Source organism: Caretta caretta, chromosome 7 (assembly GCF_965140235.1).
Source record: "Caretta caretta isolate rCarCar2 chromosome 7, rCarCar1.hap1, whole genome shotgun sequence".
NCBI lineage: Eukaryota > Metazoa > Chordata > Testudines > Cheloniidae > Caretta > Caretta caretta.
Window position 1 is genome coordinate 125,683,874 of NC_134212.1, and position 25,418 is coordinate 125,709,291.

The window sequence follows — 25,418 nt, forward strand, 5'->3', positions numbered from 1 at the left end:
CAGACCAGGCTGGGAAAGGGCGAGATAGGGAGCCGGTGACGCTGACCCAGGGTCCAGGTTCCCTGCCCGGGGGGCCCAGCCGCTGAACAACAGCAGTGCAAGAAGCATGAGGGACTGCTGCCTTCTCTCCCAGGGTCCCTCTGGGGTTGGAGCCAAGGGCAGGGTTCTCCCAGCTCATCCATTCACAGACTGGCGTAGTGCCAGGCCATGAGCCACAGCTATGGGTGCCAGGAGCCTGCTGCAGCCATAGGCACTGGGCTTCCACGGCAGCCGCTGCATCCGCTGGCACCAGGAGCCACAGGTGCCAGGGGTGATGGGCTCTGGTGCCCACGCCAGCATAGCACGCGCTGATGCGCTTTGTTGGCGTTAGCGAGACCAGGTGGGTGAGGAATATCGGTTATCGGCCAACCCCTGGTGCTGAGTGAGAGGCTTTCACGCGTACCCAGAGCTCTTCTCCAGGTCTGTGCTGGGCTAGTGAAAGCTGGTACCGCCCTGTCCCCGGGCGATGCTCTGGAACTGCTCCCTGCCAGGCAGGACGCTGGGGGAGCCTCCTCTCTGCGAGCAGCCTGTCCCCAGGGCAAGAAGCTCACACAGCCCACGGCAGGAACACGAGTCCCTGGAGCCCCTTGTGAACACAAGGCCTATTAGCCATTAGTGGTGTGGGAGCCAGCAGGGGGTTGGGTCCTTTACTGGCTGGTCCAAGCCGCACAGGCCAGGCTCCCAGGGCGGCTGGTCAAACAGCAGCGGCTGTAAACAGCTCCCACCCCGAGGCGCCAGGCGAGAGATGCCGTTGCACTGTCATGCCCAGGGGTAACTCCAGGCACCCAGCACAGCGCCTGCGAGGCCAGCCCCAGAGCGAGACGTGGGCACCGCACACTGGCCAAAGGACACCACAGCCTGCGGACGGCACCAACCTGAGCTGGGGGCAGGCATGGCGGGGGCATGGAGACATGCCAGTGAAGGGGGCCATGCATGTACCTGGAGGGACGGATGGACAGGCAGGCGGGTGCTGCACCTCTGCCATAGTGACCTGGGTACGCAGCAGGCCCCGGCACTGTGGTGGAAGCCCTCACAGATACCAGCTGTGACCAAGTGGGAATTGTTTGTAATATTTGGATGAAGCCTGTGCGTGCCTCAGTTTCCCCAACGTGCTGCAGGGCTCCCTAGTGAGTAGAAAGGGGGGTTCTCTGCAGCGGCTCAGAGCCACAGGTGTGACCGGCGCCCGCCCAGCTCTCTGGCCCTTCGGTCCCACAGGTGGAGCGTCTGAGAAGACAATGGCAATCCAGTGGCTAGGACTTTGCGCCCGAGCCCCGAGCCCCGAGCCCAGCACCCGCCAGCCAGGCCATGCGGGGAGCTTGTGCCGGGGCCTGAGGTGAGGCCGGCCCGGAGGGGCTTTGCACCACCATTTCCCAGCCAGGCCCTGCAAGCCAGGACCCCGGGGCCAGGGCGGGGGGCAGGCAGAGCGCGAGGTGGTTATTCCCCCTCCCCAAGGTGGGTCTGTGCCCTTGGGGGGGCAATGCCCGGGCACCCCACGCTCATGCAGCCACTGGGCTCTGCCCCCGCTCCCAGCTGCCCTAGGGCAGCGCCCAGGAGGGGCCTCCCCGGGGTGCAGGGGCCCTGCCAGGCCGGGGCTCCCCGCCCCGCTGCTCCGACCCGCCGAGCCCCCCCGCGCCAGCGGTGCACGAGGCGGACCGGGCGCCAGCTGGCGGGGGGGGGGGGAGCTGCGCTCGGTCCGCGTCGTGCACCGCTGGCGCGGGGGGGCCCGGGAGTCCTGCGCTCGGCGCCGGGATCCACCCCCCTTGAGTCCCCCCCAGCGCCGGGCTCCGCCCCCCCGGGCTCCCCCCAGCGCCGGGCTCCGCGCCCCCTGGGCCCCCCCCAGAGCCAGGCTCCCCCCAGCGCCGGGATCCGTTCCCCCCGCCCCTGTTCCCAGCATCCGGGCCGCGCCGCGCCGCGCAGGCTCAGCCCCGGTTCTGCGCCTCGCTCCGGGCTCCGGGCGCCGAGAAGCGGCTTCAGCACCAGGGACAGAGCCCGCCGGGCCCGCGCCACGCCATGGCCAGCGAGGTGAGCGGGGGGCGCAGCCTGGGGGGCGCAGGCCGGGCGGGGAGCGGGGGGCTGCAGGGGGGCGGGGGGCGCAGCCTGGGGGGCGGGGGGCGCAGGCCGGGCGGGGAGCGGGGGGCTGCAGGAGGGCGGGGGCCGCAGCCGGGGGGGGCGGGGAGCGGGGGGCGCAGCTTGGGGGGCGGGGGGCGCAGGCCGGGCGGGGAGCGGGGAGCGCAGGCCGGGCGAGGTCCCCGGGCTCCGGACCGGGGGCGGGGGGCTGCCGACACGGGACATCCGGCCGGCTTGTCCCTGAGCAAACCTGCATCTTGTCCCAGGGGCTGCCCGGAGCTGGGGGGGTCCCGGGGGCTGCCCGGAGCTGGGGGGGTCCGGGGCTGCCTGGAGCTGGGGGGGTCCGGGGGCTGCCCGGAGCTGGGGGGGTCCCGGGGGCTGCCCGGAGCTGGTCCGCGTGTGCGCTGTGGCAAAGTGCCTGTTTCCTTGCACTCCCACAGCGGAGCCGGCCGCCCATTGCCCAGCCCAGCTGGTGCTGCCTTCGCGACACCCTGCGACCTGTGCAGCACCTGCCCCGCCCAATGGGCTGGAGCCACTTGGGGGCACGAGGGAGATGGGGTCAGCACAGCCCCCCATGGGCTGCTCTCTTTGGCCCCCACTCCCTCCCTTCCCAATTCCGGCTGTTGTCCTGCACCCATCCCTGGGGCGTCCCGGCGCCTTCCACAGAGAATCCACAGCAAGAGCCAAATCCCAGTGGGCTCCCTGCCTCTCTGGGTCACAGCTCAGCTGGGGAGGGGGAGTCAGCTGGGTCTGGTGGGTAGAGGGGGGGACAGTCAGTGGAGGGGATGTGGGGCAGTGTCTGGGCTGGGGGCACGAGGGGCAGTATTGGGGGCAGGGGCAGTATGAGGATAGAGGGGCCTGAGTCAAGGCCGGTGCAGCGGGGGGGGGGGGCGGGGTGAGAGGGGCCTGAGTCAAGGCCGGGGCAGTGGGGTGGGGGGGGCAGGGGTGAGAGGGGCCTGAGTCAAGGCCGGGGCAGCGGGGTGTGGGGGGCAGGAGTGAGAGGGGCCTGAATCAAGGCCAGGGCAGCGGGGTGGGGGGGCAGGGGTGAGAGGGGCCTGAGTCAAGGCCGGGGCAGTGGGGTGTGGGGGGCAGGGGTGAGAGGGGCCTGAGTCAAGGCCGGGGCAGCGGGGTGCGGGGGCAGGGGTGAGAGGGGCCTGAGTCAAGGCTGGGGCAGCGGGGTGGGGGGGCAGGGGTGAGAGGGGCCTGAGTCAAGGCCGGGGCAGTGGGGTGTGGGGGGCAGGGGTGAGAGGGGCCTGAGTCAAGGCCGGGGCAGTGGGGTGTGGGGGGCAGGGGTGAGAGGGGCCTGAGTCAAGGCTGGGGCAGCAGGGTGGGGGTGGCAGGGGTGAGAGGGGCATTCTTATGCAGGTGTCACCGCTGGGTGCTATGCTCCAGCTTTGGCCCAGTCTCTGGGAGGAGCCCGTCAGTGGGCCGGACCCTGAGGGGTCTCCCTCTTCCTCCAGGGTCAGCCCTGAGGCTTCACCACCTCCTTTGGCTGGACCTCCGGGGCTCCAGCCCCCCGTTCCCCACCGTGAGCTCTGCCCAGCGAGTCCCGCCGAGCCAGGCCCTGGGGGGACACTTGTCCGCTCTACAGGGATTAATGCGCCGCACGCAGCATCTGCAGTGACGCTCGCCCAGCGCTGGCAGAACGGGCGGGTTTATTCGATGCTTGGCCCCAGGGAGCCCGGAGCACGGGGAGCAGCGTCTGGTGCAGCCAGCTCAATCCCCCAGCCGAGCCGTGTGAGCTCCAGTCCCAGGCGCTGTCTCTGCCGGCCTTCGCCAGGCCCAGCAGAGAGCCCCAGCCTCTCCCAGAGCCCCCCATTAGTCCCTGCTGCCCCCCTCCGGACAAGGCCACGCTGAGGGCACAGGATTCTCACTCCAGGGTCTCTGGGCTCCTGGGTGCTGGCGTTCTGCCAACCGGGGTTTCCAAGGTCCGCTCACATTTTCACTTGTGGGTCGGCCACGACCAGGCCATTCAGTGACCCGCTGTCTGCTCGCATCAACAGCTGTTGTCTGCCCTGGGAGCAAACGGAGCCCTTTCCCCCATGGGGAGCCATGCAAAGCATAGAGGGAAACTGAGGCACGTAGGGATATTAAATATTACAGAAAACTCCCACTTCGTCATAGATGGGCTGTCCTTGCCCCTGGCTTGCAGAGTGAGTGTTTCCCCCTTGCTGGTCCCAGGCCTGGCCATGGAGCTGGGGGGTCTCTTCCAGGAGAGGGAGCAGCATCCAGGCTGAGGCCAGCTCCTTCCCCCAATGCTGACCCCTTAGCCAGGAGATAGGAGCACCTCAAAGACACCCTGCAAGATCCAGCCCCCTCCCCAAGCTGGGGCTAGGGCTGTGTCTGCAAGGGGCAGTAGAGGATGGAGGGGCGCTGGGGGGGGCACCGAGCCCCTGAGTGCTGCTCGCTCCCCGTACAGTGGGGGTGGGAGTCTGGCTGCAGGGGCACCAGCTGGTAGGGAGGAGTGGTCTCTGCTCACTCTGGGCTGGAGGAAAGGCTTGTGCACCAGAAACAGGGGGAAGAAGCCACCCCAGCTAAGTGCTCTGGGAAAGCAAGGAGCCCTTCCCAAGTGCCAAGGCCGGCCCATGGGCCATGGTGGGGCACAGGGATGGTTTGTTGACACAGAGGACGTGCATTGGTCAAAGAGCCACAGGCCCAGTGCCATAGCCCCAGCTTTGGAAGAGTCTCTGGGAGCCCGTCAGTGGACCAGGCCCCTGGGGGTCCCACTCTTCCTTCCCCCAGGGTGGGCCACAAGGCTTCCCTGTCTCCTTCGGCTGGACGCTGTGCCTTTGGGCCTCCTGCTGCACCCCGTGAGCTCCATGCAGCGAGTTCAGCTGGGACAGACCCTGAGGGACACTCGTCCAGGCTTTGGGAGCCAGGCAGCTCCCTGCGCCAGCGGCTGCAGGGACACATGGGGTTTATTAGTGGCCTGGACACAGCACAGGAAGTCCTTGGTTAGCCCAGAGAAAAGGAAGTGACAGCCTAGTCCATCCTGCTCAGCACAGAGCCCAACCTCCGTCCCTCTGACCTCTCTTTGTCCCAGGTCAGATGTCCCGACTGCTTCCCATAGCCACCACTTAACTCCCACCTCACCCCCAGGCCTTTGTTCCCCAGCTGGGGGATGCGGTGCAGCCCCCCCGGAGAGGCGGGAAGTCCATGTCTCTGGGAACTTGCTTGCTAGGGGTTTGTGTCCAGATGATTGGATTTGACAGTCTTCTCAAGAGCTCTTGATCTTGGACCTAAGTCCCCAGAGAGCTGGACACCAGCCACACCTGTGTCTCTGAGCCACTGCAGAATGCAAACAACCCTCTCTACCCCGCCGGGTAGCCCTGCAGCATACAGGGAAACTGAGGCACACAGAGCCATCAGAAAATGATTACAGAACATTCTCATTTTGTCACCAAGAGGTATGCGGGGGGGGGGGGGGAATCGCGGTGTGTGTGTGTGTGACAGCACCCACGGATTCACACTCTACACACCAGTGTAGCAATCTTTGTACAAAATGTGCCTCGTGAGGGGTCATTTGAAAACGAATAACTCACTGGTCAGGAACAGCCTGGGGAAAGGTTGCAGCCCCATTACCTGCCCCGTCAGGACTCTGCCCTGGCTTGGAACATTGCCAGCACACTTGCAAACCTAGGTGTTGGACGCGTCTGTCCTCAGCACAGGCCTGTGGGGTCCCGCCGGCCACGGTAACCAGGGCCCACGCGACAGCAGGGGCGGAGACGGCAGGAAACAGAACAAGCTGCATTTGAGCAGACACAAGGGGGGGGAAGGAGCAGGGAGTGGCTGTGTTGCCGCCCTCCCCGTTGGGCTAACTGTTGCTCTGAGGGGTAACCGTCAGCAGATGCCGCTTCAAAGGCTCCCTGGCCTATGAAAGTGAGGGGCAGAGAACGCCAAGTTCCCGCCTTCACCAGGAAGACAAAGGCCTGGCACCTTTGGGCCGCAGGGCGCAGTCCTGCCCCAGGAGCGGGTCAGTCCCCCCCACGGGAAGCCAGGGGGACCGGCCTGGCCCTTGCTAGACTAAGTGGTAGCCTTTAGCTGTGAGTTTTCCGCGTCGTCGGCTGGTCACCACCTCTCGAGTAGCGTCACTGTTAATCTAACCCCGCAGTGCTGCGTGCGAAGGGCGCTGCTTGGGGACGCCCACTAGTGCACCATGCTGGGGAACAGTGACTCTGTGCGGGCGCAGGGAACCTTGAGTGCTGGACTGGCCAGGGGTGGGCTGCTGTGTGTGCGGAGGGAGTATGGGGGGTGGGGGATGGGATGGGGTGTGTGCAGAGTGGGTACAGGGGGTGGGGGATGGGATGGGGTGTGTGCGGAGGGGATACGGGGGGTGGGATGGGGTGTGTGCAGAGGGGGTACAGGGGGTGGGGGATGGGATGGGGTGTGTGCAGAGGGGATACGGGGGGTGGGATGGGGTGTGTGCGGAGGGGGTACGGGGGGTGGGGGATGGGATGGGGTGTGTGCAGAGGGGATACGGGGGGTGGGCTGCGGTGTGTGCAGAGTGGGTACAGGGGGTGGGGGATGGGATGGGGTGTGTGCAGAGGGGGTACAGGGGGTGGGGGATGGGATGGGGTGTGTGCACAGGAGGTACAGGGGGTGGGATGGGGTGTGTGCAGAGGGGATACGGGGGGTGGGATGGGGTGTGTGCAGAGGGGGTACAGGGGGTGGGGGATGGGATGGGGTGTGTGCAGAGGGGATACGGGGGGTGGGCTGCGGTGTGTGCAGAGGGGGTACAGGAGGTGGGGGATGGGATCGGGTGTGTGCAGAGGGGGTACAGGGCATGGGGGATGGGATGGGGTGTGTGCAGAGGGGGTATTGGGGGGTGGGCTGCGGTGTGTGTGTGGAGGGGGTACAGGGGGTGGGGGATGGGATGGGGTGTGTGCAGAGGGGGTACAGGGGGTGGGATGGGGTGTGTGTGTGGAGGGGGTACAGGGGGTGGGGGATGGGACGGCGTGTGTGCAGAGGGGATACGGGGGGTGGGATGGGGTGTGTGCAGAGTGGGTACAGGGGGTGGGGGATGGGATGGGGTGTGTGCAGAGGGGGTACGGGGGGTGGGCTGCGGTGTGTGTGTGGAGGGGGTACAGGGGGTGGGGGATGGGACGGCGTGTGTGCAGAGGGGATACGGGGGGTGGGGGATGGGATGTGTGATGAAGTGGGACTGTTCTTAATGTTTCCTCTGAATAGTGTGGGGGTGCCTCAGTTTCCCCTAGGCAGTTCTTAAGTATCTAGGGGGTGGGGTAAGGGTGTATGATCATTGCAGAGCCTAGAGGGCAGGTGTGTGCAGGAGTCTGGACACAGACAATGGCCGACACCCTGTTTCCTGGCAACTGATGGCCTGGGCCCTTCCCCCCCTGCAAGGTGAGAGCTAAAGGGTTGGAGAACAAAGGAATCAGGTGACCACCTGGCCCGGGAAAGGGACAAAGCCCAGAGGAGGAGGGGCTGGAGGGGTTTTCAGTTTGGGGATGGCTGGGACATGGAGTGAAGTGCAGACGTGGTTGTCTGGCTCACTGCCCCCCAGAATGGACCCAGCTGAGGGGTCCCGTTCTCTGCACCTGCAAGCTCTGTTTTAGACCATGTTCCTGTCGTCTAATAAACCTCCTGTTTTACTGGCTGGCTGAGAGTCACGTCTGACTGCGAAGTTGGGGTGCAGGACCCTCTGGCTTCCCCAGGCTTTGTCCCTTTCCCGGGCCAGGTGGTCACCTGATTCCTTTGTTCTCCAACCCTTCAGCTCTCACCTTGCAGGGGGGGAAGGGCCCAGGCCATCAGTTGCCAGGAAACAGGGTGTCGGCCATTCTCTGTGTCCAGACCCCTGCACACACCTGCCCTCTAGGGCTCTGCAATGATCATACACCCTTACTCCACCCCCTAGATACTTAAGAACTGCCTAGGGGAAACTGAGGCACCCCCACACTATTCAGAGGAAACATTAAGAACAGTCCCACTTCGTCACATCTCTCCCCCCTTCGAGATCGAACTGAGCGGGGTCACTTTAGCCGGTGACCTGGGGAAGTTCGAAGCCACCAACGTTCCCATGGATGCCCCAGCATCTCTCCCATTCCTTGGTAGGAGTTACACCAGGCCCTTCCAGTTTTCACGCCCTCCCTTAGGTCAGGGGTGGTCGATAGCACTCGCAGGCCGCATGTGGGAAGGTTTATGCAGCCCATGCCCTTTGGCCACCCCAAGAATGTCTCCCCATTGACCATCACCTTCTGCTCCCACTGGGGGTCCGAAGGGCCTGGCCCCAGGAAACTCCACACAGACATATAGGTTGGGGTCAGGAGTGGGAGCCTGTCCACCTCCCCACCCATCTGGCTGACGGAGTCTATGGCCTTGGGACCCAGCAAGGGAGCTAGACACCGGGGCTTTTCCGCAGGGTCCCCTTGGTTCAAATCGCCAGCCTGCTCAAAGGCAGTGAGGTGGGCATCCACACACCCCCCCCTCCTTAACCAGGGGCAGCAATTTAGTCTCGAGGTTCCCTGCGGAACTGGCTCCCCGGGATCTATCCCCACTCACCCCGGGGAGGTCCCCTAGGCCTCTCCGCTCCCCCACCGCCAGTTCATGCTGCTGCTGCTTCTGCAGCTCTTTCTCGGGCTCTCGCTGTCTCTCACAGTCCTCTTGCTCTCTCAGACTCAGCTCCAATCCCGTCCGTCTCGATCCCCCAATGGGGAACCCGATCGTGAAAACCCCGTCTGGTCGGGGACAGGAGTCTTGGCGATGCCTGGCTCCCGCTCCAGCTGCTCCCAGATCCTGCTATAGCCCCAGTTGGGGTCAGGAATCTGTTCCTTAGAGCAGTCATCCTCCTCCAGCTGCACGATTAACTCTGCTTTGGTGAACTTTCCAACGCTCAACCCTCTCTTTCTGCACAGGGTTACAATGTCCTTCTTAAGGAGACGGGGACAGGCCATCACTCCGCTCCTCCCAAGTTGTTGTGGACTCACAGGCCCGTGTGCTCTCAGCTCCCCACGGTTTCCAGGGAGAACCCCTAGTGTGCCAGCCCTTCTCGAGGTCACCACCTCTTTGCCAGGGTCGAGCTGCAGACTCCTCCGCCCCTTGGACTGCTCACTGCAGTCCCCAGGGGAACCCTGTTACTGCACAGTCCTTCTCGCTGGTCACACACTCCCAGGGGTTAACCGCCCCCCGAAACCGCTCCTCTCTGAGCCTTCAGCAGGCCTGGTCCTCGGCAATCCCCCTTCCTGTTACTGCTCCCCAGTCACTTACTGCAGGAAGCGCCATCCACGGGGTGCAGTACATCCCACCGCTGCCACCAGTTGTCACGGAGTCCCTGGGCGATGCTCTGGAACTGCTCCCCATGAAGCCAGTCAGGACTCTGGGGCAGTCGCCTTTCTGTGAGCAGCCTGTCTTCAGGACACGCAGCTCACCCGGCTTCCCCCTTCCTGGGTCTGACCTCGGAGCATTCAGCATCCTCTGCCCCTCCGTGCGCTTCCCACAGCGAGTCCGCTCAGGCGGGGCTCCTGGGGAAGCCAGAGGGTCCTGCACCCCAACTTCGCAGTCAGACGTGACTCTCAGCCAGCCAGTAAAACAGAAGGTTTATTAGACGACAGGAACATGGTCTAAAACAGAGCTTGCAGGTGCAGAGAACAGGACCCCTCAGCTGGGTCCATTTTGGGGGGCAGTGAGCCAGAGAACCACTTCTGCACTTCACTCCATGTCCCAGCCAGCCCCAAACTGAAAACCCCCTCCAGCCCCTCCTCCTCTGGGCTTTGTTCCTTTCCCCGGGCCAGGTGGTCACCTGATTCCTTTGTTCTCCAACCCTTCAGCTCTCACCTTGCAGGGGGGGAAGGGCCCAGGCCATCAGTTGCCAGGAAACAGGGTGTCGGCCATTCTCTGTGTCCAGACCCCTGCACACACCTGCCCTCTAGGCTCTGCAATGATCATACACCCTTACCCCACCCCCTAGATACTTAAGAACTGCCTAGGGGAAACTGAGGCACCCCCACACTATTCAGAGGAAACATTAAGAACAGTCCCACTTCGTCACAGGGGTACAGGGGGTGGGATGGGGTGTGTGCAGAAGGGGTACGGGGGGTGGGCTGCGGTGTGTGCAGAGTGGGTACAGGGGGTGGGGGATGGGATGGGGTGTGTGCAGAGGGGGTACGGGGGGTGGGGGATGAGATGGTGTGTGTGCAGGGTGGGTACGGGGGGTGGGATGGGGTGTGTGCAGAGTGGGTACAGGGGGTGGGGGATGGGTTGGGGTGTGTGCAGACGGGGTACGGGGGGTGGGGGATGGGATGGGGTGTGTGCAGAGGGGGTACGGGGGGTGGGCTGCGGTGTGTGCAGAGTGGGTACAGGGGGTGGGGGATGGGATGGGGTGTGTGCAGAGAGGGTATTGGGGGGTGGGCTGCGGTGTGTGTGTGGAAGGGGTACAGGGGGTGGGGGGTGGGATGGGGTGTGTGCGGAGGGGGTACAGGGGGTGGGATGGGGTGTGTGTGTGGAGGGGGTACAGGGGGTGGGGGATGGGACGGCGTGTGTGCAGAGGGGATACGGGGGGTGGGATGGGGTGTGTGCAGAATGGGTACAGGGGGTGGGGGATGGGATGGGGTGTGTGCAGAGGGGGTACGGGGGGTGGGCTGCGGTGTGTGTGTGGAGGGGGTACGGGGGGTGGGGGATGGGATGGGGTGTGTGCAGAGGGGGTACAGGGGGTGGGCTGCAGTGCGTGTGTGGAGGGGGTACAGGGGGTGGGGGATGGGACGGCGTGTGTCAGAGGGGATACGGGGATGGGATGGGGTGTGTGCACAGGGGGTATGGGGGGTGGGGGATGGGATGGGGTGTGTGCAGAGGTGGTACGGGGGGTGGGCTGCAGTGCGTGTGTGGAGGGGGTACAGGGGGTGGGGGATGGGACGGCATGTGTGCACAGGGGGTACGGGGGGTGGGATGGGGTGTGTGCAGAGGGGGTACAGGGGGTGGGGGATGGGATGGGGTGTGTGCAGAGGGGGTACGGGGGGTGGGATGGGGTGTGTGCAGAGGGGGTACAGGGGGTGGGGGATGGGATGGGGTGTGTGCAGAGGGGGTACGGGGGGTGGGATGGGGTGTGTGCAGAGGGGGTACCTGGGGTGGGGGATGGGATGGGGTGTGTGCAGAGGGGGTACGGGGGGTGGGATGGGGTGTGTGCAGAGGGGGTACAGGGGGTGGGGGATGGGATGGGGTGTGTGCACAGGGGGTACAGGGGGTGGGGGATGGGATGGTGTATGTCACCCAGTCTTTGCCCCCCAGCCCGGGGCTGCAGTCCTGAGCTCTGCTCTGTGTCAGGACCCTCCTTCCCTTCCCCAGAGTCCTGCGGCAGCCCCCTCGCCCCGTCTCTGCCCCTGGGTAACCTGCCGCGCCCCTGTCCCCCCAGGCCCATGACCTGCAGGAGCTGCGGCGAAGCGCCTCGCTGGCCACCAAGGTCTTTGTGCAGCGGGACTACAGCGACGGGACCCTCTGCCAATTCCAGACCAAGTTCCCCCTGGAGCTGGACAGCCGGGTAGGAAGCACGGTGCCCTGCTGTGCTGGCAGGTGATGGGGGCTGGGGGGGCAGAGCAGGGCCTGGCAGAGCCTTGGGGCAAAGGCCCCTGTGACTGGAGTCCCGGGGGGGCCCTGCTGAGATGGCTCAGTTCGGGCAAACTGCACAGGCTGGGGCAGACAATCCCCCAAACTGATGGCTATTCTGCTACTTCGATGCACCAAGCCAGGGACAAAACAGCGGCTGCAACACCTCACTGGCTACCCGGAAGCCAACACACAGCTCCCTTCCAGCGACTCAGCCTTGGGCTCCCACCGCACCCCACACCCAACATCACGAGGGTTCCCGAAAATCTTGTTCATCCTATAAACAGTTCTACCAGTCCCAGAGGAGCAGACACATCACCCACCAGGGTCATGAGCGTCTTAGACCCTGCCAAATGCACGCTGGCGGCCACCGCTTATTAACCAGACGAAAAGGTGTTACAAGAAAAGCGAGGGAGAGTCCTGGTTAAAGGAGCATTAAACATGCAGGCATGAGTCATAGGCCAATCTCAGGGCAATCCAGAATGGACCTGGGGCCCCTGACCAAGCTTAGGCAGATAAAGATAACAAGACCAGGGCCCAAGAGTTCTCTCTAAAGGTCTCTGGCAGGCTAAGACACCTCCTGGCTCCAGGGCTCCCTTGTATGAAGAGTAGTAGATCGGAAGCAGAATTACCTGGTTCCTGCGTACACACAGGTAATGAGAAAAGGAGGACGTGGCACCTTAGAGACTAACCAATTTGTTTGAGCATGAGCTTTCGTGAGCTACAGCTCACTTCATCGGATGCATACTGTGGAAAGTGTAGAAGATCTTTTTATACACACAAAGCATGAAAAAATACCTCCCCCCACCTCACTCTCCTGCTGGTAATAGCTTATCTAAAGTGACCACTCTCCTTACAATGTGTATGATAATCAAGGTGGGCCATTTCCAGCACAAATCCAGGGTTTAACAAGAACGTCTTGGGGGAGGCGGGGGGTAGGAAAAAACAAGGGGAAATAGGTTACCTTGCATAATGACTTAGCCACTCCCAGTCTCTATTCAAGCCTAAGTTAATTGTATCCAATTTGCAAGTGAATTCCAATTCAGCAGTCTCTCGCTGGAGTCTGGATTTGAAGTTTTTTTGTTTTAATATCGCAACTTTCATGTCTGTAATCGCATGACCAGAGAGATTGAAGTGTTCTCCGACTGGTTTATGAATGTTATAATTCTTGACATCTGATTTGTGTCCATTTATTCTTTTACGTAGAGACTGTCCAGTTTGACCAATGTACATGGCAGAGGGGCATTGCTGGCACATGATGGCATATATCACATTGGTGGATGTGCAGGTGAACGAGCCTCTGATAGTGTGGCTGATGTTATTAGGCCCTGTGATGGTGTCCCCTGAATAGATATGTGGGCACAGTTGGCAACGGGCTTTGTTGCAAGGATAAGTTCCTGGGTTAGTGGTTCTGTTGTGTGGTATGTGGTTGCTGGTGAGTATTTGCTTCAGGTTGGGGGGCTGTCTGTAGGCAAGGACTGGCCTGTCTCCCAAGATTTGTGAGAGTGTTGGGTCATCCTTCAGGATAGGTTGTAGATCCTTGATGATGCGTTGGAGGGGTTTTAGTTGGGGGCTGAAGGTGACCGCTAGTGGCGTTCTGTTATTTTCTTTGTTAGGCCTGTCCTGTAGTAGGTGACTTCTGGGAACTCTTCTGGCTCTGTCAATCTGTTTCTTCACTTCCGCAGGTGGGTATTGTAGTTGTAAGAAAGCTTGACAGAGATCTTGTAGGTGTTTGTCTCTGTCTGAGGGGTTGGAGCAAATGCGGTTGTATCGCAGAGCTTGGCTGTAGACGATGGATCGTGTGGTGTGGTCAGGGTGAAAGCTGGAGGCATGCAGGTAGGAATAGCGGTCAGTAGGTTTTCGGTATAGGGTGGTGTTTATGTGGCCATTGTTTATTAGCACTGTAGTGTCCAGGAAGTGGATCTCTTGTGTGGACTGGACCAGGCTGAGGTTGGTGGTGGGATGGAAATTGTTGAAATCGTGGTGGAATTCCTCAAGGGCTTCTTTTCCATGGGTCCAGATGATGAAGATGTCATCAATGTAGCGCAAGTAGAGTAGGGGCGTTAGGGGACGAGAGCTGAGGAAGCGTTGTTCTAAGTCAGCCATAAAAATGTTGGCATACTGTGGGGCCATGCAGTGCCGCTGATCTGAAGGTATACATTGTCCCCAAATGTAAAATAGTTATGGGTAAGGACAAAGTCACAAAGTTCAGCCACCAGGTTAGCCGTGACATTATCGGGGATAGTGTTCTTGACGGTTGTAGTCCATCTTTGTGTGGAATGTTGGTGTAGAGGGCTTCTACATCCATAGTGGCCAGGATGGTGTTTTCAGGAAGATCACCGATGGATTGTAGTTTCCTCAGGAAGTCAGTGGTGTCTCGAAGATAGCTGGGAGTGCTGGTTGCGTAGGGCCTGAGGAGGGAGTCTACATAGCCAGACAATCCTGCTGTCAGGGTGCCAATGCCTGAGATGATGGGGCGCCCAGGATTTCCAGGTTTATGGATCTTGGGTAGCAGATAGAATATGCCAGGTCGGGGTTCCAGGGGTGTGTCTGTGCGGATTTGATCTTGTGCTTTTTCAGGGAGTTTCTTGAGCAAATGCTGTTGTTGCTTTTGGTAACTCTCAGTGGGATCAGAGAGTAATGGCTTGTAGAAAGTGGTGTTGGAGAGCTGCTGAGCAGCCTCTTGTTCATATTCCGACCTATTCATGATGACAACAGCACCTCCTTTGTCAGCCTTTTTGATTATGATGTCAGAGTTGTTTCTGTGGCAGCCTACAGACAGCCCCCCAACCTGAAGCAAATACTCACCAGCAACCACACACCACACAACAGAACCACTAACCCAGGAACTTATCCTTGCAACAAAGCCCATTGCCAACTGTGCCCACATATCTATTCAGGGGACACCATCACAGGGCCTAATAACATCAGCCACACTATCAGAGGCTCGTTCACCTGCACATCTACCAATGTGATCTACGCCATCATGAGCCAGCAATGCCCCTCTGCCATGTACATTGGTCAAACTGGGCAGTCTCTACGTAAAAGAATAAATGGACATAAATCAGATGTCAAGAATTATAACATTCATAAACCAGTCGGAGAACACTTCAATCTCCCTGGTCACGCGATTACAGACATGAAAGTTGCGATATTACAACAAAAAAACTTCAAATCCAGACTCCAGCGAGAGACTGCTGAATTGGAATTCATTTGCAAATTGGATACAATTAACTTAGGCTTGAATAGAGACTGGGAGTGGCTAAGTTATTATGCAAGGTAACCTATTTTCCCTTGTTTTTTCCTAACCCCCCCCCCCAGACATTCTTGTTAAACTCTGGATTTGCGCTGGAAATGGCTCACCTTGATTATCATACACATTAGATAAGCTGTTACCAGCAGGAGAGTGGGGTGGGGGGGAGGTATTTTTTCATGCTTTGTGTGTATAAAAAGATCTTCTACACTTTCCACAGTATGCATCCGATGAAGTGAGCTGTAGCTCACGAAAGCTCATGCTCAAATAAATTGGTTAGTCTCTAAGGTGCCACAAGTCCTCCTTTTCTTTGTGCGAATACAGACTAACAGGGCTGTTCCTCTGACACAGGTAATGAGTTGCATTGCTTAGCAGAAGGCGAGTGACCATTCCAGCAGTTCAGAGACCGTTGACTACAAACTTCCAAGCGAAATACAGCCAGTGACATTATTCCATTCAGGGTTGATCTAAATGTTACTGTCCCCGTTTGACCTCTGACTCAATAGCTCAGTGACTGACAGGAGCCCCCCGTTTACATGGCTGACATCAAGCAAGGCATAAGGAAACACCCCCATAGCACCCACCCCCAATCCTGCAACAATGCAGGCTGCATTTCACAGCTCCAGTCTGCGTCCCAGGCTTTGTTAGTTGTTATCCGGAATGGCCCCTTTCACCACGGACATACTTCTTTGAGAGGCCTTTAAAGATTGGATTTGAGTCATTTAGCCTGCTTGCTGCTTCACCCTTTCTGGCCCTGCGTCACAGCCTGTGACGAAGTGAGACTGTTCTTAAAGTTTCCTCTCGCGGGCTGGGCCTGGGGTCACAGCCCCGCTGAGCCCTGGCCCTGGTCGCTCCCTCCCTGCCCTGGGATCACTTCCCAGCAGCGCCTCTGGACCAGGCAAACCTGGTTGGCAGCCGACCTGCCCTGCCTGTGTGTCCCCTGCCCCCAGCTGGGGTCTCAGCGCCCCCCCGTGCTCAGCGCTGCCCTTGCTGTCCCAGTGGGGGTAGGCAGCGAGCTCCCTGCTTTCCTCACTGCATCAGAGCCAGCCTGAGCCCCTCTCCGGTGGGCAAGGGGGCAGGGAGCATCTCTCTGTCCCACCCAGCCCCAGGGGACTGGTTACAGGCAGGCAGGTAGCCTGAGCCTAGCCGCTCCTCCCCCTGCCAGCCAGGTCATCTGCATTGTCCAGAGGCGCTGCTGGGAAGTGAGTCCAGGGCAGGGAGGGAGCGACCAGGGCCAGGGCTCAGTGGGGCTGTGACCCCAGGCCCAGCCAGCGAGAGGAAACATTAAGAACAGCCCCACTTCGTCACACAGCCCCGCCCCCCGCTCCAGTTATTCCTGGTGTGGGCCTGGGGCCCGGAGGCTGTGTGGACTTGCGATCCCTGGGCAGGGCCGGCCAGTGGCTCTCTGGGAAGGGTCTCCCCCCAGCGAGCACAGATGCCAGTGTAGCCCTCAGATGGCGCCTGTCATGAACCCCCAGGGTTGGTGCTCAGGAACAGCCCACAAAGGCCCCCTTCAGGGAGCCAGATCCTCCCAGGGGCTCGCTCTGTCACTAGGGGAAGCCCCTCGGCTTCACTGCCCCCTTGGACTGAGCCTTCAGCACCCCTGGGTCATGCTGTGAGCTCCCTCCAGCGCGGCCACCTGAGAGAGACTTGGACCCCCAAGGGGCGCAATGCCCCCCACCTCCAGCCCCTGCAGGGCCGCAGCCGGCGTGGTTACAGCAGGAGGGTTATGAGGGGCGTGGAACAGAGCTAGGCAGGCCTTGGGTAGCACCGAGAGCAGGAAGTTACAGCCTGGCCCGTTCGGGTTCCCCAGAGCCCCAGCCAAGCAGTGTCCGCCCTCAGCTCCCGCTCTGTGTTCAAATTCCTGGCCAGCCCCAGTTGTACTCTTCTCAGCCCTTTGTCCAGCTGGTCACACCCGGCTGGCTTCCTGGTTAGTGGGGGCTCCAGGGTCGTTAGCAGCCAGCACGTAGCAAATGTCCCAGGGGTTGGGTTGGCCATTGTCTTCATGGGCCCCCTAGTGACCTGGCCCCCAAACATGAGCCAGCCAGGAGCCATCCCCACCTTTGTAGTAACCGCCTTTCCCCACCACCTAGCTATCCATGCAGCACATAGGGGAAACTGAGGCACACACCGCATTCATACAAAATAATACAGAAAATTCCCACTTTGGCACATCCCCCGACGAGAGCTGCACCCACAGCCATGGGGTATGGGCTGGTGGCAGCTGCCCAGGCTCATGCTGGGCCAGGTCCTGGATGTGCCCAAATGTCTGTGTACATATGCCCTGGATCTCTGTGTGTGTGCAAACTCGTGGGGGTGGGGAGGTACCCGCCCAGGTGTCTGTTTGCATGTGTATGGGGGGCTTTGTCCTCCTGAGGGGCTCCCTATGGGGCACCGTGCTGGCTGTTCCCTGGGTCCCTGCAGAGTGCCTACTAGCTGAGCTGGTCTGTCTGTGGTCGGGGGGACAGGTGGGGTCCTTCACGGTCAGCTCACTGGGATGCTCACAATGCCCCAGCCGCTGCTGCAGGGCATGGGCTGAGTGTGGGCAGGGGCTCCCAGTGCCGGCTGGCGGGGCCCCGTGTGACCCCCAACGCCCTCACCCGGGTTTCTCTGCCCCAGCTCGAGCGGCAGCTCTTTGAGGAGACGGTGAAGACCCTCAATGGCTTCTACGCCGAGGCCGAGAAGATCGGGGGCAGCTCCTACCTGGAGGGGTGCCTGGCCTGTGCCACGGCCTACTTCATCTTCCTCTGCATGGAGACCCACTACGAGAAGGTACGGCTGGCACCTGGGGCCTCCATCTGCCACTGGGTCAGCCCGGTGAAATGCAGGGACAATTGCAGGCCCCAGCAGTGCCCTCCCCCCACCCCCCAGGCCTGGGCTCCCCTGGGTCCCGTTCCACAGGGGGCAATGGCCTTATTCTCTGTGGTGACCCCCTCGCTCCTCCCTGGCAGGGTCCCCAGGCAGCTCGGAAGGGAAATTCTCCCCGGTACCCTGCTGTGCCAGTCAGCCGGAGCCTCCCCAGGCATTAACCCCCGAGAGAGAGTGGACCCCTGAGAGGGGCTGTCGCACTGAAGGGGGCTCCCCCCACGGGGCCAAGAGTGGGCACGACCTGTGAGTCTGTACACGTGGGAACACTTTTAATGGTGGTGCTGAAAGGCAGCCCCCTTACCCCTGTCCGTGCCCCCTTCAGAGCTGGGGCCAGGAGCAGGGTTGTGTCTCTGGGTGGGGGACCCAGACAGGAGTGAGGGGGCTGAGGCTGGGGCCACAGCTGGGGCTGGGCGCAGGACCAGTAGTGGAGCTGCTTGCGCGGGGCTGGGAGCCGGCACCCCGGGTGCCGGGTGTCACGGAGTCCCCGGGCGATGCTCTGGAGCTGCTCCCCATGAAGCCAGGCAGGACTCTGGGGCAGTTTCCTTTCTGTGAGCAGCCTGTCTGCAGGACACACAGCTCACCCGGCTTCCACCTTCCTGGGTCTGACCTCGGAGCATTCAGCCTCCTCTGCCCCTCCCTGCGCTTCCCACAGCGACTCCGCCCAGGTGGGGTCCTGGGGAAGCCAGAGGGTCCTGCCCTCCAACTCCGCCTTATTCTCTCAGCTAGCCAGTAAATCAGAGGTTTATTAGATGACAGGAACATGGTCTAACACAGAGCTTGTAGGTGCAGAGAACAGGACCCCTCAGCTGGGTCCATTTTGGGGGGCAGTGAGCCAGACAACCACGACTGCCCTTCACTCCATGTCCCAGCCAGCCCCAAACTGAAACTCCCTCCAGCCCCTCCTCCTCTGGGCTTTGTTCCTTTCCCGGGCCAGGAGGTCACCTGATTCCTTTGTTCTCCAACCCTTTAGCTCTCACCTTGCAGGTGGGAAGGGCCCAGGCCATCAGTGGCCAGGAAACAGGGTGTCGGCCATTGTCTGTGTCCAGACCCCTGCACACACCTGCCCTCTAGGGCTCTGCAACGATCATACACCCTTACCCCCACCCCCTAGAGACTTAAGAACTGCCTAGGGGAAACTGAGGCACCCCCACACTATTCAGAGGAAACATTAAGAACAGTTCCGTTTCATCACACGGGGCTGGGAGCCCGCATGCAGGGCCAGGAGCGGAGCCGCGTGTAAAACCTGGGGGTGCCGCACTATGTTCCCTCTCATTTTTCCATCCACATGCGAATGAATTTTGTTACATGCAGCACCAATAAGGAGGTGATGCCGAGGTCTGGGGGCCATTGTGACTTCGTCGGACTGTGTGGGAAAGTCGGGGGAAAGCTGCCCTATGGGCAGAGATTAGTAGTCGTTAGTAGCAAGTGCCACGGTAAGAAAGGCTCTCCTAGAGTTGCATAAAATAATGAATGGGACGGAGAAGGTGAACTGGGAGCTCCTCTTCACCCTCTCGACATGGACCAAGGTGGTATTCAATCACAGTGAAAAGCAACACGTCCAAAACGGCGAGAGAGACATTTTTTAACATCATGAATCACTGGCTTGTGGCACTCACTGCCTGCCATGCCACCTGTACACCAGCCTTTCTAAGCGTTCACAACAGGAGGACATGTTCATCAGAATAATACCCCGTCAGCAAGGCTCCACAGAGAGACCCTGCGGCTACCTGCCGCAGGTGGGAGACGAATAGTACCAATTACTTTCCTTTCTGCAGCTCCCGCCCCTTTGCCCCCATCTCCAGCCCAGCACAACCCAGGGTGAGTGGCTGATGGAACGCAGCTCACTGGGTCGGAGACTACACTAAGCACAGGAAACAGTGCAGGCCGGTGCCCTGAGCCGAATGCTCGAGCTCACTGCGTCTCCGCCCAAGGAGAAAAGGAATGGACCTTTCTCCAGCAGCCCCGTCTCCCATAGAGACAAGAAATACTCTCCTCCCCCAGCCTCAGAAAGACAGCCCCAAGAGTGTGAGTAGGCCTGAGGGACAGTGTGTGTGAACGGAAGAGCGGGGAAGTGAGTGTGAGCGGATCTGGGGGTGTGCGGGGAAGTGAGTGTGAGCGGATCTGGGGGTGTACGGGGAAGTGAGTGTGAGCGGATCTGGGGGTGTGCGGGGAAGTGAGTGTGAGCGGATCTGGGGTGTGCGGGGAAGTGAGTGTGAGCGGATCTGTGGGTGTGCAGAGAAGTGAGTGTGAGCGGATCTGTGGGTGTGCGGGGAAGTGAGTGTGAGCGGATCTGGGGGTGTGCGGGGAAGTGAGTGTGAGCGGATCTGGGGGTGTGCGGGAAAGGGAGTGTGAGCGGATCTGGGGGTGTGAGGGGAAGTGAGTGTGAGCGGATCTGGGGGTGTGCGGGGAAGTGAGTGTGAGCGGATCTGTGGGTGTGCAGAGAAGTGAGTGTGAGCGGATCTGTGGGTGTGCGGAGAAGTGAGTGTGAGCGGATCTGGGGGTGTGTGGGGAAGTGAGTGTGAGCGGATCTGGGGGTGTGCGGGGAAGTGAGTGTGAGCGGATCTGTGGGTGTGCAGAGAAGTGAGTGTGAGCGGATCTGGGGGTGTACGGGGAAGTGAGTGTGAGCGGATCTGGGGGTGTGCGGGGAAGTGAGTGTGAGCGGATCTGGGGGTGTGCGGGGAAGTGAGTGTGAGCGGATCTGTGGGTGTGCGGAGAAGTGAGTGTGAGCGGATCTGGGGGTGTGCGGGGAAGTGAGTGTGAGCGGATCTGGGGGTGTGTGGGGAAGTGAGTGTGAGCGGATCTGTGGGTGTGCAGAGAAGTGAGTGTGAGCGGATCTGGGGGTGTACGGGGAAGTGAGTGTGAGCGGATCTGGGGGTGTACGGGGAAGTGAGTGTGAGCGGATCTGGGGGTGTGTGGGGAAGTGAGTGTGAGCGGATCTGGGGGTGTGCAGGGAAGTGAGTGTGAGCGGATCTGGGGGTGTGTGGGGAAGTGAGTGTGAGCGGATCTGGGGGTGTGCAGAGAAGTGAGTGTGAGCGGATCTGGGGGTGTACGGGGAAGTGAGTGTGAGCGGATCTGGGGGTGTGCGGGGAAGTGAGTGTGAGCGGATCTGTGGGTGTGCAGAGAAGTGAGTGTGAGCGGATCTGGGGGTGTGCGGGGAAGTGAGTGTGAGCGGATCTGTGGGTGTGCGGAGAAGTGAGTGTGAGCGGATCTGGGGGTGTGCGGGGAAGTGAGTGTGAGCGGATCTGGGGGTGTGCGGGGAAGTGAGTGTGATGTCACCAGCCCCTTTGCACAGACGGAGGAGTTGCACTAACACTATTAGTCTCGAACAGAGGCTTTATGACCAAGGAGTCTGGTCCCCAAGTGCAGCGCACAGAGGTCTGGTAATTTTTCTCAGGGAAAGAAACAAGGTATTTCTTGCAATGTGCTCGTGAGTTTTACAGATAGTGTTGGTTTCTAGGGTCCGGCTGCGGGAGCAGCAGGAAGTTTCCAGGCTGGTAACTAACGTCAGCTCCAAGAGCCAGTCGGATGTTAACGTAAATGGCAATGGTTAATACGCTGCGCAGTGCTGCTGAGGGAGACCTCTCTCCCCCCGTAGAGCTGCACGCCCCAAGCTCCCCCAAGCCCCATCACAGCCACCTCACCCCACCGCCCACACCCACCCTACACATCCGCCTGGAGAACAGCCCTTGATGGCCTCCGGGGCAGCCACTCCCTTAGCGGGACCCGGGTGCTGCGGCAGCCCTGCACCCTTGGCGCCCCGCCGGCATCCCCAGGAATCACACGAACACCCAGTGCAGTCACGGCGTACTGACCGCACCCTGCCAGGGCCATGAGCCCACGCTGCCCCAGCCACCAGTGACATGCGGTGGCCCTTGGGCCGCGTGCTCCTGGGGCCCGGGCCTGTGACCGCCCTGCCCCATGCAGCAGAGCAGCCTGGCTGCATGAGACTTGCGGGGGACGAGGCAGCCGGTGATACAGTCCCCCAACCCTTACCCAGCCCTGAAGGCACAGAGCAGGGAGCTGGGGTCTCCCAAGGGTGGTTACTCAGCGAGGGCCGCTCGGGCTCTGAGAGGGGGCTGGGGGCTGCAGACGGCTCCCTCATCACACAGGCATCAGGTTGGTGCTGGGCCCGGCTTGCCCTCCCCACAAGGGGCGCAGATTGCAATAGCCCCTGCCCCCAAGCTTGGCCCTGCGCCCCCAGGCGGCAGCCCTGCGAGCCCCAGAGCAGCGGGACTCGGGGTGACTGGTCTGGGCAGGTGCCGGGGAGGGGGAACTCAGCCCAGCAAAGCTCTGCACTGGGGATCCCCTTGGGCAGGGAAAGGCCCAGCTCAGGGGTGTTGCTGCCAAGCACCCCAGCTCTCAGGCCCGTGTGCGCCCTGGGACTCACCTGCTGCCTGGCCCTGGCTCCAGAACCCCAGACTGGCTTCTCCCAGTCCCAGCACTCTAAGAAGCCAGCTCTTATTCCTGGGCCGTCACCAGCCAATGGTTTGACTCTGCCCCCGCCTTCCCCTCAGACATTGCCCCTCCTCTGAGCAGGCGGCTGGGAGCCAGGACTCCTGGGTTCTAGCCCAGCTCTGGGAGCGGGGTGGGTTCTAGTGGTTAGAGTGGGGCGGGGCTGGGAGCCAGGACGCCTGGGTTCTAGCCCAGCTCTGCCCCTGACTGTGACCGTGGGCCTGTGCTCCCCGCTCCCTGTTCCCCAGGATCTCCTCCTTTCCCAAAGGGGCAGTGACCCGCCCCCAGAGGCTGTTGCTGTGGGGCAGGCGCAGTGGGGCGGGCGTGCTGGTTAGCTTCAGTGAGAGCCAGCACAGCCAAAGGGCCCGATCCCCTGCCAGGGAGGGCCGCAGGCTGGTGCCCCAGGCCAGGGAGTCACTGGGTGCGCCCGGGCCTGCGGGTGCTGACTGGGTGCCCGGGGCGGTGGGCCCTGATGGGCTGTCCCCTTTGCCCTCGCAGGTGCTGAAGAAGATCGCCAAGTACATCCAGGAGCAGAACGAGCAGGTCTACGCGCCACGGGGCCTGCTGCTCACCGACCCCGTGGAGCGGGGCATGCGGGTCGTATCCTCCTGGGCTGGCTGGGCGGGTGGGCATGGGGCAGGGAAGATGGGCATGGCTGAGCCTGGCGGGACGGGCGCGGGCACAGCGTGATGCTCTTACAGTGGTGCGTACGGCTGCCGCAGACAGGCCCCTCTCTGCAACGCCAGCCCTGCCCCGAGCCCACGACCAGGCCCCAGTCGGGGTGGCGAGGGGCTGGAGGGCCCTGGCTGACCTCAGAAGTGGGAGCAGAGACGGGCACCGCCCTGCCTGCCCTCCCCCTGCCCAGCAGCCCTTGCCCGGCTGTCGGTCCTTAGCCGGGGCCCAGATCGAGATCTCCATCTACGAGGACAGATGCAGCAGCCGCAGCACCAGCAGCAGCAGCAGCGGGGGCGGGGGGGGGCGGTGACTGGCAGCGAGCCCCTGCGGGGACCTGCACTGCCGGGACCAAGGCCTCGCCGAGCTGGGCCGGCTGCGGTACCAGAGCACCCGGTTCTGAGCAGGGCGGGGCGGGCGGCCGCTGGGGGGACCCCCGCGGAGACCTGCTGCCGGAGCGGGGCGAGGGCGCCTCGGGCGAGCCCCCTGGGGCCCCTCGGCCGCCGGCCCAACCCAGAGCCAATGGCCCTGTGCCAGGACTTGCCCCCGCCCATGCCCTGGGCAGTGCCGCCTGGGGCCTCACCCTCCCATAAAGCCAGGAGCTGAGGGAGCTGCAGAGGGGCAGCGGGGTGAGCGTGATCGGGGGTCTCCAGCTCGCGCGGAGCAGCCTCCCACCGGCCACTGCTCCTGCTGCCGTGAGCGTAGCCCCGCCACGTGGCACATGCACGGCCCTGCTGTGGCTGGCAAAGCCCTAGGCACCAGCTTCCTCTCCAGGTTGGGCCCTGTATCGCCCTGACCCACCAGCGAGCCTGGTTCCCTGGCCATGTCCTTCCCCTGTCCCCGCGATCCCCTCCCAGCTCGCAACTCCCACGCCCCATGCCCAGCTGTTCGGGCCAGAGACCGGGCTTGGTGGGGACCATCCGCCATGGCTGGGTCACCGTCACCCTCCCCTGCGTGAATGAGCCCATGTGGGACACTGGTGGACATGCGGGGGAGAGGGAAGGGCTGGGGGGTGATGGCACATCCCAAGGGGTCACCAACTCTCGCCAAACTCCTCCTCAGCCGAAGGGATTGAAGCCCGTGAGCCCGGGGGTGTGGCCAGCCCCACGCCTGCTGCAGCCCCTATGTCCCAGCCCCACCTCTCTGCCTGCTCCCCTCTGCAGGAGGGGTGTTTGCACCCTGGGAGTTGCCTGGCCCAGCTCTGTCCTGCCTGCCCCCCATGTCCCTTCCCTGCGCATCTCCTGCATGAGCCTGTCGCTTCTCCGCGGCATGAACCACCCCAGCCCAGGGCTCGTGTGGAGTGCATGGCCCCAGCACTGGGGCCGTGTCCTGGGGGCTTTGTGCCCCCATCAAAGGTCAAAGTGTTGACCTTACCGACGGGGGAGGAGTGACCCATCAGCCCCATCGGGGCGTCCCCCAAGGCAGCTTTCCTGGAAGGTGCCCCCCGCGTCCTGGGCCATCCGAGCTAGGTGCATACCCAGTGGCCTGCAGGGGGTGAGCTGAACTAGGCTAGTAGCCAGCCCGCCTCACCGGGCCAGCTCTGGTGGGGGCAGGGAGGGGGCTACAGAGGAGAGGCCCGGCCCTATGGGGCAGGGGCAGGGGCGCTGCAGGGAATGGGGCCACGGGTGAGAGGTGAGGTTCCCTGGCCGGGATGTTACCAGAGGCCAAAGTGAAGGGCCCATGGATCTGGCGATACGAGTCTGCCCTACACAGCAGGGGGCGCTGCAGGGCCTGGGGCAGACAGGGGCTGGGGCTGGGGCCCAGGGCAGGTCTGAGCAGATGTCGCTCTCAGAGGGCTCTGGGAGAGCAGGCTGGGGGCACAGAGCACCGGGAACGGCCCCTGCCCCCCATGGACACACAATAAAGGGGGCAGGGGCCGTGTTGAGGGGGCATGGGAAGCTGGCAGCTGGGGGCCCTGCTGGCTGGGACTGGGGGTGGCAGCCGGCCGGGTCTGGACCGACACCACAATCGCAGGGCTGGGGAGCCCGCCTCTCCTGGCCTGGCACCCTGGGGGCAAAGCTGGGGGTGCCATGTGGCTGGCACATGGGCTGGCCCAGAGCAGGTTACAGGGAAACCAGCCCCCTCCCCTGGCTGACGTAACCCTCCCTGCCTGGGGCCCCACTCCATCCTGTTCCTCCCTAGAGCTAGCTCCCCTGGCTGTGGGGCCTGGCCCCACCTGGTGTAAAAGGCAGCACTGCAGCTGGCAGTCTGTGCAGGGCGCTGTACAGCCCCTCCGCTACTGGATCCAGTGGCCTGCACCCCCAGCACACACTGCGCCACCTGGGGAGGGGGTGCTCAGGAACACAAATCCAGCAGGCGGTGACAGAAGAGACAGGGGGCGTGGGGAAGGGGGGGCATATTCAGGAGAAGGGGAAAGGGGCCGAGAGGGGGTGTGACAGCGGGGGCCAGGGCATGGCTGAGCGGGCAGTTCACAGAGTGACAAAGAACAAGGGGGCAGGAAATCACAATGGAAAATCAGTGTGGGGGAGAGGGGGCTTCACCCTGGTGGGGGGCAGGG

General features: G+C 62.2%; 1 protein-coding gene across 1 annotated transcript; it reads left to right on the forward strand.

The window, feature by feature from the left end:
• The first annotated feature begins 1,878 nt into the window (after positions 1–1,878).
• GOLGA7B (golgin A7 family member B) lies at positions 1,879–25,261 on the forward strand. The gene is made up of 5 exons (XM_048857342.2): positions 1,879–2,061; positions 11,465–11,590; positions 17,528–17,680; positions 22,727–22,828; positions 23,133–25,261. The coding sequence occupies exons 1-5, from the start codon at positions 2,050–2,052 to the stop codon at positions 23,211–23,213; spliced, it is 474 nt and encodes a 157-aa protein (XP_048713299.1). The 5' UTR covers positions 1,879–2,049; the 3' UTR covers positions 23,214–25,261.
• The last annotated feature ends 157 nt before the right edge of the window (positions 25,262–25,418 follow it).